Below are 14,463 nucleotides of genomic sequence, written 5' to 3'. Positions count from 1 at the left end.
CAGATGGGAATGTTCAACTCGAGAAATGCTGAACTTAAAGCCATTTGAAGGTGCTTTAAAAATGCCTCATGTGATGTGTTTCGTGTTCAGAGTCGTAAGTTTTCCAGTTTAGAAAGAGCGTGTTGCTCTCAATGCTCTCCAAAAGGCTCAATCTGTGATCGACACGTGAACCCGCCAGTGATTATACGTACATTTGAATGGGCAGTGTGACCTAATATGACCTATTTATGTGGTTTTGGAAGCAGTAACCTGCCCCATAATGTAGGTTAGTTAGTGTGATTCATTAGACCAGGGTAGGATTTGGCATCTCAGCATTTTTGGCACATTTGGCAGCATTTATTTGGCAGCCAACAACACAGAACTGTTGTGCGTTGCATGTAATGTTACCTTCCACATCTTTGTGTGTTATAGTGAGAGGAGAAGTAGTTACTGGCTGTAACTCCAGTTCCATGAGCACATGCATAGCCCTCTACCTGCACGTTCTTGCAGCCACAGCTAAGCACACTATTTTTGATATGTTAAAACTTTTATGACAGGAATGACAGTATTGCGAAATCCACGTTGTGGCTGAACGTGACACCATGACGGTGATGAAGCAGGTATACTCTCCACCCCTGTGCTGTTTGGACTCTGCCACCAGGTGAAGGTTTCAGTTGTATGATCCTCTGGTCAGTCTTATTTCCCTGTGAGACCTATTATGGGAAATGTTATCATGACTGACGTTAGAAGCAGCGGCCAGGATGCAGGACATAAAATCAAAGTTGTAATAATAAAGTTTCCTGTCACAGAGAAAACATCACAGCTGTGAAGCAGCCTGAGGGGAAATGTAATGTTAAGCTGTGAAACATTTCAGCCAACATGATTCAGCTCAAACAGCATAAATTGGTATGTTTTCTGTTATTCTGTTGAAAATCTGAGGACAAATTGTCACTTGCACAGAAAAATTCGACATACTGCGGATTCTGTCCTGCAGTACATTTCTTTATTTTGTCGTGTTGCTTCATCACACTTCTTGCCGTTCTCTTGTTTTAAACTGTGCATCCTGTGTGTGTTTTTGACTTTCAACAGACGATTGACTGTAACAGAGTGTGTCTGTCCGAGCTGGAGTTTGCATCAGATTTCTGCTTGAAGATAACGAACACTACAGACTGCACAGTGAGTACACACACACAAACACTACACACTCACACGCTGAGTCATCCATAATACTACTGCTGTGCGGAAGTTTGTGAAAATGTTAAAGTTTTAACCTCAAAATGAAGTACTTCCTTTGTGATATTAGGCCTTAACTGATGAGAGTGAGAAGTATTAGATCAGCACGTCATACGTCATGCTGCTGAGATCTCAAATGCAAACGTATTTTGAAGAAAAAGTCGTTTTATTCATTTATTTTTTTGTATCAAATTTAGTCCAACGTTAAACAGTAAAGGCTAAAAAAAATGAGCTGAAACAAAAGTTTGCACATCCACTGCGTCCGCCTGTCATTTGTCAGAGATATTGTGTGGAAAAAAACGAGGCAGCACAAACAGCAGAGACATCCGTCAGCGCCTGCTGATGGATTACGTGTCTGTATGTACGAGGATGTCTGTCAGTTGGATGTTTAATAGAGTTTCAGATCGAATCAGAGCAGTGAGGCTAATGTGACTTTGGATTTCGTGTCATCCAACATAGTGAATGTTCACAGCCTGCTTGCCATGTCATTCTCACACACACACACACACACACACACACACACACACACACAACCCACCTCTTGCCCTGCAGCCTTAAAGAGGTGCGTTGCCTTCACGTAGTTTCTGTATGTTTCTCACTTGTACATCAAGTCTTCCATCTGTAATGTCGCTCTGCTGGAGGAACTGAAAAACCACATCGGGCCTGCGGGGCTTTGTGGAGCCAACACGAAGCCTCAACGTTCACCTTGGCCTACTTGATGTTCATCCTACAGGACTGCAGCACTGCTAGTATTTGCTGATTGTGAAGGCAACATGTGCAAGATGAAAACTCATTTATCTGTAATGCTACATAAATTATTTTCTTGCAATGAGTCATTTTCAGTGCAAATCTTCCACTCAGTGCGACTCGTTATCACAAAGTGACTTTAAAAGAAACATATGATGAATGAATCGTATGAGCTGATGATGCACAATGTATCCATCTAGTGTTCTGGTGGTGCTACAACAATGAACTCCAAAAAAAAAATTGCATCACTTAATAATTTGTGGGCACAAATTTTCAGAACATGGCATTAAAACAGTGTTTAATAAAACGTGTTCTAAGGATTTCAAAGATCATTTATCCCTGTGCACCGACAACTCCTCCACCATCTTCATGCGTCTCTGTCCAAAATCCCAATCATTTGTTCTCATCACTTAAAATGAACACTGTTAATTAGCCCATTCTTAATGAAAGGTAAGAGTAATGAGTCCTGTGTAAAACATTACATGACTCATCTGAAACTGGGCTGAAGCTTTGAGTTGTGGCGTTCAGGTCAGCTTGACCGGCGGCCACGATGCAAAATTGAACTGTGTGTCCTCAGTGAGGGTCAGCCACAGGCACCAAAGCATGGAGAATGGTTTATGAGTCTATTTGGTGAGATGCTGGCAGCCACCATCAACCCCCCCCAGACATTTCCACCCCCTTCCCCTGAACTTCCTCCTGTGTCTGAGCTGCGTTCTCTCTGTGGAACCAGCAGCGACCCGCCGACTACAGAACAGCCTCACTACCGCAGCCTGTGAGAAGCGATCTGTCCGTAAAAAAGCTCTTTGTGTTGGAGCAGCTTTGTGTTGTTCTGCGGTGTTACTGCACTGTTTGGTGTATTGGTTTAATGGATAATCAATAGGTGGTTATTATCTGGCCTGTGCTCCCTGGGTGAGGCCACTGAATTTAATGGGATTTGTAAACATCCTCTCATTTTTCCTGTCTTTTCTGCTCTGTAATTGAAAACGTCCGGTTTCTATTTCGAGGATATAAGTCCAGTCATGTTAGCGGTCGGCTGCAGCAAAGCAGACGGGCTGAGCAGAGGGATCATATATTACAGAGGTGTAATGTTCCTTTTTTCTGTTTTTATTTTATTAGGTTCTTAGGCACACAACCACTTTTCCCTGCTCTCTCCCTGCTATTTCACGCCTCCGATCGTCCTCAGCCGGTGTGCTGACGTGCAGGAGTGTACTTATGTGTCTCAGTATCTCATGTATAGGATTTATCACTCAGTCGTGCTATCAGGCTCGATTTGTCCAGGTGTTTCTGGCTTTTATAATGCAGATATTCTGCGTAGAGGTATCACTTGTGCACATTGTAGATACTCGCCTCCTTCATCCAGCCTGCTTGTCCCAGGATTTACAGATGGATTATCGACCTGCAGGAGTAGGCTGATGTTACCATACAGATACTGATCTGTAGTCAGCCCTGGTCGCAGCTCCTCTGTAGTAGTTAAGGTTAGGATGTGTGAAGGGTAAACCGCTCCTGGACCAGTGCTCGGGGATCGGTGAGGGAGAGCTGCTGCGCCTCCTGTCCTGTGATGGAGCGCCTGCTTTTGTTCTCCTGTCGACAGTCCATTCATCAGCTCAGCCTGCCTAACCTTGCATTAAATGAACAGCACAACCCCTGCGTCTGCGCCATTCACGCACAAGACAAATCCTCTTACTCTTGCTTTTTTTTATCGCTCCTTTCCTTGCCTCCCTTTTACATCTCACATGCTCTGCGCCGTGTTTACATTGCGTCTGCCTTTGAACACCGTGAAGCCACATACAGGATATATGTGTGCTCAAACTTGCATTAAAACTTGCATCAGGAATTCTCTCAGGGCGTCTATTTCCCTGCTTTTTTTTAGCTTTAGCCCCCACATCTCAATGGTCCATTTACCTGAGCTGTAGAACAGGTAGCAAAAATGCCTCATTCCCTCCTAAAGGCTGAAAATGATGTATGCTGCTGGTGTGGCAGGAGAGAACAAGTTTCTGTGTGTAATTAATTTTAACGCCGCTGTCTCACTGCTGCTGATGTAGCTACTGTAGCACTATAGAGAAAATGTCTCTGCAATCTATCTCTAACCTGCTTTCCATCAAATTTAAATTGTGTGGGGGGAAATGGCCTTCTGGACTGACAGGGCAGGCGCTCGTCATCTTCAAGGACGATTTTCAGCACATTAAGGAGGAAATTATTGATGGAAAAATCCACTCTTTAACTCTCAGCGGTGTATCAGTACACATAGCGTTCAGATTCGGGGTGTCAGCTGATGGCGGACTGTTTCCAGTTGACTGTAAACAAAGTGAATGATGTCAAAAGCCCACAAGTTAAAGGGGAAGTCCGCTGATTTTACACATCAAAGTCTGTTTGCAGGCCTTAAGGAGTGCTGCTGTAGGTCTGCTGTTTGTGGGATTATATTTAATGGTGGTGCAGATTTGTTTTAAAGAAGAAGGCATGAAGAGTTGAATCAGGCTGGAAGCTTATGCTAAGAGTTGTGCTGTGTTGTGTTGTGTGGCACACTGTTTTTGTTGCTGTCCACCACATCGGGGACAGTTCACCTTGGAATGCACAATCCAGGTACCAGTACCAGCTTTTGAAACCAGAGACCTGGACTCCCACAGTCAGAAAAATCCCATGAATGTGGAGGATTTGAAGCCTCTGAGGATTTTTTCAGTTATGTTGTGGGAGTTTTTAAGATCCAGTGTCTGTTGGCAACTAGATGAACTGCAGCTTAAGAGATTTCAGCATGTGTGCCAGTTTTTAAAGTCCTCAACAGAGAGATCTGTGCAGGAGACATAGACCACAGTGTTTACAAAGACAGCAGCAGCAAAAACAGCCCAGATGCCACACGGCCACAAGATGGGTTTCTTTTGAACAAGGGAAGAAATTTTTCTCAACCAAAAAAAACTTCCACTCTTTTGTTATCACCCTGTTATCCAACATGAGCCAGATGCATCAACTTCAGGCACGCTTAGCGTTGTCTGAAGGCCATGTGAAGAATGTGGGTCGTGGTTACACGAAATTAATTTCCATAAGTTCATCAGAGGAACCTTCTGAAATGCACTGAACATCCCAGATGATTGATGCAGTAGAACAGTGTAAGCACATATGAGGACTGACTTCCTCTCCTCTACTGGTTTATCAGCAGTGAATTCTGGGTATTGATCATTAGAACATTTAATATTCATGTGCATTCATACATGAGAGCACCTCTACCTGTAATGAAGTTAGCCTTGGAAAAAAGCAATGATTAGATATCAAAGCAGATAAGAAGCCAAAGAAACAAATACTTGCATATAAACTAAATACAGCTTTAATTAAACTAAACTGGATCTTAAATGACATCATACCAAATTTCACACTAAACTCATGACAGAAGAGCTTCTCACCTGATTGGTGATGGAGCGAGTGAAGCTGCCTCATGCTCCATTGAAGAGATTTTGACCTCACTTCTTGACAGAGACTTTGTTTAGAGGGGCATCGCCTGCAACCAACAACTTTCAAAAAACTTACATGCAACATGAATCTCACACGCTTGGCTTTGAGTCCAGGTGAAAGGGCCGTTTTCCCTTCGTATTGGTCAGTGACCGTCAATGAAGAGCGCACAGGGGCATTTTAGGTTTGCACATCTTCCTGTGTGTGCTCCTGTTTGTTTTATGATGCGCCTTGATGCCAGAGTTCCCAAATCAGACAAACCAGAAGCTGTAAAATGAGAATCAATGAGGACAACACATCAAGGTTGACAAAGCTGAAGTTCCCTCTAAGTTGTGTGTGTAGATGATCTCCACATGTGTTCACGTGTGTTGTGCAAACGCTGCCTCTCTCCCGCCTTGAACTCAGCTGTGTTCGTTGGAGATTACCTGAGCAGAAGTCAGTGATGCAGCAAACCACCGTCAGTTTTGCACAGTGCGACTCTGGACCCTCTCCAACTGCTACAGCACGGTCGTCTGCGTGTTTGTCCGAGAGGCGTCACAAGCGAGGGGCACGGAGCCGGGTGGAGGGGCTGAGGGGAGAGACGGGGGAGGCGGAGGGGAGGAATTCACACCAAGCCGCCCGTGAGGTGGTCGTGCTCGAAGCCTCCACGCCTGGATAAACCCCATCAAAAGCGCATTAGCCCTCTCTTCTCCACCCCCTCCCTGCCTCCCCCTCAGCGCCCCTCCCCTCCCTCCGTTCAGCCCCCCCCCCGACGTCCCCCCACCGCTGTATAATAGTATCTGGCCGGGCCACGCGGCTCGCTGACACGCAGCCGGGCGAAAGGGGAGCGATGATGAATTGCTCCCTGTTGGTGTTATCCATGATGATAATTATTAATTTTCCCCCCGCTCTTCCTGGAGAAAGGGGGCCGGAGAGCTGCAGTGTTGCGGAGCCTCCTCCGTGGGCCGTCAGGGAGCCCACTATCATCACTTATCACAGACAGAGCCGGGGCCCAAGGCTAAACGCTGATGAAAATGGAAAGCGCTCATTCTGATTTGTCCTGTTTTTGGTGTGTGGGTGTGCGTGTGCGCCTCGCTTTTTTAAGTTCAGCCTCTCTTTTCCTCGTCCTTTCTTCCCTCCGTCTGCCTCTCTTCCATCCTTAACCCGCCTTCCCTTATTTCAACATGTGCTGGGATACATGCATACATTCATATTTTTGATAATGACATTAAATTCAAGCAGAAGTGAGAAAAGTATCACCAACCCTTTTTTAGCCTCTTTTGGATCATTGTTTTGGTTAAACAGCTGGTTTACTGTTTCCAGCCTGGTTTCCTGCAAACAAACAACCTCCAATAAGCCACCGTACACAAGCTGAAGTTAAAGAAAATGACATTAGTTTCTAATGTCGCTCTCTGTCTGATGGATGCTAATATTTTTTGGAATATTTTTCTGCTCCCTGGTGGCCCAAAATCAATTAATGCTTCTTTAAGGATATTTAGCATCTGGCCCCGCAGTAATTATCACTTTCCACGATTCAGTGCTTGAGTCAGGAACAAAACACAGCAGTGCATCCTTTTTTTTTTTTTTTTTTTTAAAGGTGGACATAGCTTCAGATGAACGTGAGCAGAGACTCCTTTTTCAGTCCCCATCTGGAAGTTCGAATCTTGCTCTGCTGTTTTATTGGATGTCATAAAAGCTGTCATCAAATCCATTCAAACGGCCCCAAAAACTTTGATAAAGTCTCTTTCTCAGCCCGGTTTAATCGCAGCTCGTTACAGTCCACCTCAGTGTGAGTCACCCAGGTCTTCACCGCGCATCTTAACACTTTCACACCTTTAGTGTTTTGTGCACGAGGCAGTCACATTCCTTTCTTTTCTGTCAGATGTGATTTTAATGGCGCCGAGCTCCTCCACCGCTCCTGCAAGTTTCACTCTGTGGCCTAAATTTTAATTGCCCGTCTCGCTGCAGTGTGAAAGTTGCACAACGCAGAAGTGACAATCAATCTCGCTTACGAGGCGTTGTCATCAGCGAGGCGCGATGAGGATGATCTCTGCCTCTCCGGCTGAGAGAGGTGAATCCGCTCCGCCTGACGAGTAATTACGCCTAATTTCCTAATTACCTCAGCACCGAGCGTCTCTGTAGCGTTCATTAAAAGCCATAATTGCATTGGGTTGACATGCTCTTTTATCCACTTTGGGTTCTTTTCTGGCGGTTTAGCTGTGAGCTAGTGGCGCCGCCCCTGCCTGTCTGAGTCGATAAAGGTTGATTGAAGCCTCTGACGGCATCGTGATTATCAAGTCTGCATGTGTGTATCTGTATGTGTGCACTCTGCTGTATGTAGATTGGGTGTGAGTTCAGGATTAGCCAGTTTTACTTGCAGAAGATATTTAAATACAATTTGGGAGACGTTTGCAGAAGCTGTGAACAGATGGTGTTGTATTCTGCTTCTCTGAGTGATGCAAACCAATAAAAACCCCTAAAAAAAACCCCTCCTCCCCAGCTTTTACATTATTTTACAGCCACTCCTCCGAACCCGGCCCTGCTCCTTCCCTCCCTTTCATCTCCCCCATGTCTTCCTTCTGTCCGTCTCCCTGTCTTTAGCTCTCTCTTCTGCCCTTCTCTTTTCCTCTTCCCCTCTCTTGCATCGATTCGGCTCTTCTTTGTCTCACAGAGCTGGCCTCCAAGTTGTCAGCTGCGTCAGGATTAAAAGCTATTAGTTCTGCATCATTGCCACTACAAGTGCGGGCCTGAGATTGATAGAGTGCCTCTCTTCCTCCAGTGGGGGGAGAAATGGGAGTAAAACAAGCCTGGGGGGTGGTTTTTACCTCACATATCTAACAGTCACCGAGAGGCACTCCGGCCCTGGACTTTCCCCCAGTTTGTTTTCGGTGTGTGAATTGGTTTTCACTCAGTTGTATTTATCGCTCTGTGTATCCTTCCCAGGCTAACGGCATATTTTATAGAAGTTTGTCATTTCTGGTCACATCGAAGGCCTAATGAAGCTTCGGACCGCCTGGTTTATTCTTCTTTTAGTCTTATCAGCATAATAATGGACTCCCTGAGAGCAAAGATTTGTCAGTTGTCTAATTTCCTTTCCCTTGGCGGTGGGCATTATTCAGATGAACACACACTCATATCCAGTTGGACCAAAACCACATTAGTGCTTATTTTCCTGAACCGATTCCTGCTCTGAGCTGAGCGTTTGCACAATGCTGCAACACCAAAATAGCCACCTTTGCTAATTTCATGTACCGAGATTTTTTTTTTTATCGTCAGCAAAATTGCCTCAGTGTTGTCGGCCTCATAATTTATTTCGTTTGTCCGGTGACAAGTGTCCCAGGTGAGGCGAGGGGGGGGCACATGGGAGCTGCTGTCGACTCAGCCTGAACGAGAAGCTGGTTCTGAGAGGAAGGAGGGTTGAGGGTCGCGTGAGCCACATCGATACCCACTGAATCTGTAACAGGGCGGCCAATACAGATCTCCAGACCACACACACACACACACACACACACACACATGAATGACACGGTGAGCATGGCAAGCACTATAATCCGAACTCTTGCGCCTCCTTTAAGGTGCTGCTGTAAAGAAGAGTCACTGTGAAGATAACTGTAAATATTTGAACAGCACATTTTGCTCGCAGTCTGTTTTTACGGCCTTATTCCCGAACACAGCAGCTCATTTGGCTTATTTCGCTCATTAAAACCCTGAGACGTGTTGTGCCTCCTGCCTCTGCCTCAGCTCTGCCTGTCAGAGTCGCAGCGTAGTCAAACAAATCCAGGGGTTTATTGTACTGTCACATTCTAACACGCCCCTCATATTTCATTGCAGGCAATTGTCGGCTACTTTGACATTTTCTTTGACAAAGGCTGCAGCAACAAGGTAAGCAGCAGCAGCAGCAACAGCCAAGCCATTTAACGGAAACTCAATTATGTTCACGCTTTAGCGTGTTCCTCCTCCCTGAGGCGTTCACTGGCAATCGACGGGCGTCCTAGCCGACTGCTGATATAAGCACTTACCAAGCAGAGCCGGCCAGTTGGAACAGCCGATGCCAAGCTCTGTGAGCAGCACAGACGTGCCTTTTGATTGCACTTCCTATTGTACCTGAGACTCAAGCTGCATATGGATGGTCCAGTAAGTTTCCATCTCTGGGAGCCAAAGCTGGAACAATGTAACATGGGATTATCTGTTTGCTCCATAAATACAGTCAGTTAGGTTTCCTTTATAATACAGACACAGAACTGTGAGAGTGGATTGACTGGGACAGAAAGCATGAAATACAGGACTAGTTCCAGGCTTTTGTGTAGCTTTAGTTTAATCTTTGTTTTAATTTTAATTAACCAGACTCCTTCAGGACCTCCGGTACATTTTCCTTGTGTTTTTTTTTGGGAATGTAACATTAATACTCGAGTTTCTGGGTTCTCTGAATTGGCTTTTTTCCATCACTGTTGCATGTAAACTGTCATTAAACGACATGAATTTAAATACAGGTTTTCCCATAGGCTCACATTTTTATAGATTTTCACTAAAACAGATTTTGTAATGTCATCATAAACACATTTTTTTGTCCTTAAGCATCCAGTTTTTTGTTTTTGCAAAATGCTGCAAAGTCTTCTGAGCTCTTAGAGAGATTTAACAGCACTGGTCTGTGATGTGTTTGCTCTTTTTTTTTCTTTTCATGCATAACCGCTCCAGGTGATGTTCTCCACGGGTCCTCAGGTCACAAAGACACACTGGAAGCAGACTGTGTTCCTGCTGGAGAGGCCCATCTCTGTGCAAGCAGGTCAGTGAGCCACACAAGCCTCCACACGACAAGGCGACACTGGTTTTTATTTACACGTAGAGCAGGCCGAGAAGAGCTCACACGTGTGTTCAGTTCAGTTTTGATGTTTGCTTTGTGTACGTTTGCTTTCTTTCTTGATTTTGGTTGTCCCCTTGTGGACCTCGGCGGTGCGTCAGCGAGCTGCGGCAGGTAATCTGTCTGTGGTGGAGATGTAGTCGGGCTGGTTGACACCCGTTATCTGTCACCCACACAGACAGCGAGGGATCAAAACAAATCACATTCAGCCATCTGAGACAGCATGTAAAACTTCATCTGATAGCCGGTTGCAGGCCTCTGAGTCATGACAAGTTACAAGAGGAGCGCTTTGTAACTGACCGGCAAATATTTATAGAATCACTGTATCAGCAGATTAAAGCTTTATTGGCTGTGAGGCGTAGCTGTTGGGATGTTCTCCGAAATAACTTTCTGCAGGGTCAAACTCCAGCAAACGTGGCATGATGAGTGTCTCCCGTCACTTTTTGCAAACATTATCTAACTGTTGTTGGTCCATGCTAACGGGCTAATGCTAATGCATGAACACGAATATATTTTTTACTGTAGTGATTGAATCAAACAAGCCAACTGGACAGATCCAACAAATCCAAAGAACGAATCCAACCGAAACATGTTCAGGACATTCACGCATGACAGTTGATATAATAACTACTTATCAACTTAGTGTTCAGCGTACTGGCGAGTCACCCAAAATGTATGACTGTGCACGGCTTCAGGTGCATCATCTGATCACAGGCACCAAAGACTGTGTGTGCAGACCCACATGTGCATCCATGTTTAGGTCCATTCTGTTGAACATCAGGACTCTGACACTTTACAGAACCCGCTGTAGACTTTACGACACGCTGTCTCGAGGCTGCAAACAGCTACCAAACTATCACAATAACCAGACAACCTTGTTCTGATAGCAATAAAAACACTCCTGCTCACTTTAATTAACCTAAACATTTTTCTGGTATGACCGTGTGGCTAATGTTAGCTCATGTTAGCAAACTTTAGATTGATTTGACTGTGTAACCGACAGCCTTCTCAACTTGTGCCGCTCTTATGCTGATTTAGCGTTTCTCTTCTGTTTATTCCAAAGAAACTGGAAACAGAAATCTGTGTGGTTGTGATCAGTGAACTTTAAAGCTTTATTTAACTAAATACAAGACAAATCTTGATTGTTTTCGTACTGGTACCATTAATCTTTGACCATAGCACAAATATATAATAATTACCTTTCAGTGTTCACTACATGCCCAGTTATTGTAAATGCTGTGTGAATGATCCTGTGTTTGTTGCTGCTGGAAGCTCTGGCCCTCTGCATGCGCTATCATCACGGTTATCGCGGAGGTGTCTGCTGATGCGAGGATGGATGAGCCATGCGGCCGGCTGTCCACTCGCTGACCAGATACTAGATGGAGCCTACTGTAATAAATGACCCGCAGAGAGGAGGAGACGCGAGATATCAGGCAGCCCTTAGCCAAGCTCAGCCCGCGCCAGTGGCAGCCAGGACGATAAGAACGTCAAAACCTCTGACGCTGCGCAAACGCTATCGCGGGCATTGCGCTGTGCTGGGTCAGATAAACAGCTGAATCTGAGCGCTGAGGACGACAGTGTGCTAACACGGTGCAGAAGAGGGAGGCGGCAAACAGAGACGGATTTCATTTGACCATCTGCCGCATTAAGTCGACCTGTGCTCCACGTTTCACCTGTGTGTTTGTGTACGTGCATGCAAACACATGCACACAGACAAGGGACAAAATAATTGAAAAGCCTGGAAGCTGTTCTGGCAGCTTGTGGTGGATGAACACCTTACTGAGACACTCGTCACCAGTATGAATACGCACACACACACGTCACAGAGATAAACCTGGAAACCCTTATTTGCCCCCTTCATCTGTTTTTATTTGTATTTTGGCTCTTTTTAGGGGCAGATTTTTCAAGATAAACTAAATTAATACCTTTAAGAACTTACGGTAATTTAACATTTTTACCACCAGGCTGAAAATTTTGCCCTTTTGCTGTCATGATCCCGACTGGATGAATCATCCTGTTTTCGTGGTCCTGCTGAACCTTTTCTTTGCCAACATCAGGCCAAAATTTCCAAAGAAAATATTTAAACAGAAATATTAAGATTTCATGTGCAGATTGCAATAACATAACAGACGAACACTTTGCATTTTGGACCCTCCATTAACGCCACCTTAAGGCCAAAACGTCAAAGACTGAAATGCGACCGGCTGGCGTGGTTTGCATTTTTTGATTTTTAATGGCCTCATGAGACGTCCTCAAGTGATTGTTTAGAACAGATTTTGGTCCTCGTTACTATGAAGGGACTAGCGGTAGCCAGACGGTTTGCTGTTCGTGCACTGTGATAAACGTGGCTGCCTGTAGGGGGCACTAAACTTTAGTTTAATTCAAAGCAGCTTTTATCCTTTACACTCTCTCTTGTTCTATCTGTCTTTTTTTTATCCTTATGCCTGATTTACAGTCGGCAGAGCATCTGGGCTCTTGGGGTTACCTTAGGGCACAGTGACATGTTCCAGTATTAGCCAAGACACACAAACACACACACACACACACACACACACCTGTAATCACACACACATGCTCACAGCTTGAGCTCAGAAGCAGCCAGTTTTGATGCAGCTGATTCCAGCTCAACCTGACGTCCAGGCTGTGGGTGTTATACTGTATGTAAACCAAGCAGAGTGAGGACAAAAGTTTAAAGGAAGAACAAAGTGAAGGCGGGAGTGTGTGAGTGTGTGAGCGAGCGAGTGAGCGAGTGAGCGGCAGGTTATTGATGTGCTCGCTCCACCCCGGCACCCTGACAGTCTGCAGCCTCCTCCAGGGGCCGTAAACCAGAAATTGAGTTTTTAACAGCATTCACCAGCTTCCTGCTAGTCTCCTTTAGTGTACTTTACAACACACACACACACACACACACACACACACACACATACCACACACTGCCCCTTAACACACTCAAATTCACAAGAGTACTCGCATACTTCTCTACTAAACTCCCGCCTGGCTGTAAGAGAAAACTTCCTAAAGTCACCTTGAAGATGACAGAACTCTCTCTCTTACACACACACACACACACACACACACACACACACACACACACACACAGTGGCCTCTCCTCCTGGGTGTTGACTGAGAAGCACCTTCAGCTGTAGTGAGGGCCGGGCATAAACATCCAGTGGTTTGTTTTAATACCGACTCTGTCTGTGGTGATTTATCGTGGCGGCGAGCGAATCCTATTTGATGTGTTTGTATGAGTGCAGCAGTAATTAACTCTGAGGCTGCGCTTCTGTGGGAGGTGCCGGCGGAAGAGAGAGAAGGCACGCAGCAGGCTGGAACAAAACATCCCTGCAAATCCTCCCGGCTGGCAGCGTAATAAATTAAACAGCGAATCATTTGTCATGCTCTGCTGTGTTTGTGTAGCTCGCGTATTGAAGAGGAGGGTCCTTTTTCACAGCACCTACTCGATTTCTACCAGAGAAACGAGGTCACGCTTTTTTTTTTTTTTTTTTTTTTTTTTTTTGCAAGAAAGTCCCATGATCCTCGAGGTGAGGCAGTGGCCTGGTTACCTGTGCCGAGGGCCCTTCTTGTGCTTTCATTGGACAGTCAGGTGGTGGCTGCTCCCACCCTCTTTCGTGACTCACCTCCTCTGTCCCGAGCGGCGCTGTAAGTCTTCCAAATCTCCTCTTTCCCCCGCCCTCACCCGTCCGGGCCGAGTTTAAACAACTCTCCCCCCCCCCTGCGCCCCCCTCTCTTCTGAGCACCAAAGGTCCTTGAGCTGTCACACAGCAGCGGCCGAGCCAAGCTTTAAGTTCTTCAGGGCTGTAATTCAACACACGGGCTGCTTTCGTGTCCACGGACTGGTGCTGGGGATGTACAACCCATCAGCCCTGCTTCTTAGCTCTGCCCCCAACAGGAAAAGGCCTGACAAGAAAAAAATAGATCAAATGAAGGTAGACTGGAGCAAGAGGGAGGATGTCAAAGACATACGGCTGAAATGTGGCCATGAGCATCACTGCAGTGTCGGAGACAGGCTGAAGTGAAGTCAGCTTTCCTGTGCTTCATCCACATGCTTTTGGTATTTAGATGACAGATTGGATCCACACCTCAACTTTGTGTCTGAGTGAACCTGTTAACATCAGGCTAAGGGACAGGCAGAGTAGTGCAACCCATGTCTAGTAAATGTACTCCCTCTCACCTCTCATGGGGACATAAAGTCCAGGTAAAAATCAGTTTAA

At 45.6% G+C, this 14,463-nt stretch overlaps 1 protein-coding gene across 1 annotated transcript in view; it reads left to right on the top strand.

Moving 5' to 3' along the window:
• The window catches only part of prmt3 (protein arginine methyltransferase 3), a 49,805-nt gene that overhangs the window by 31,213 nt on the left and 4,129 nt on the right, over window positions 1–14,463 (top strand). The window contains exons 13-15 of the mRNA XM_076733784.1: window positions 1,069–1,155; window positions 9,208–9,258; window positions 10,072–10,159. Of these exons, the coding sequence (XP_076589899.1) occupies window positions 1,069–1,155; window positions 9,208–9,258; window positions 10,072–10,159 (226 nt within the window). The remainder of the gene's footprint in view (window positions 1–1,068; window positions 1,156–9,207; window positions 9,259–10,071; window positions 10,160–14,463) is intronic.

This window comes from Chaetodon auriga, chromosome 1, assembly GCF_051107435.1.
Source record: "Chaetodon auriga isolate fChaAug3 chromosome 1, fChaAug3.hap1, whole genome shotgun sequence".
Lineage (NCBI taxonomy): Eukaryota > Metazoa > Chordata > Actinopteri > Chaetodontiformes > Chaetodontidae > Chaetodon > Chaetodon auriga.
The sequence above is the reverse complement of the archived record's forward strand: the minus strand, read 5'-3'. Positions and strand labels throughout refer to the sequence as shown.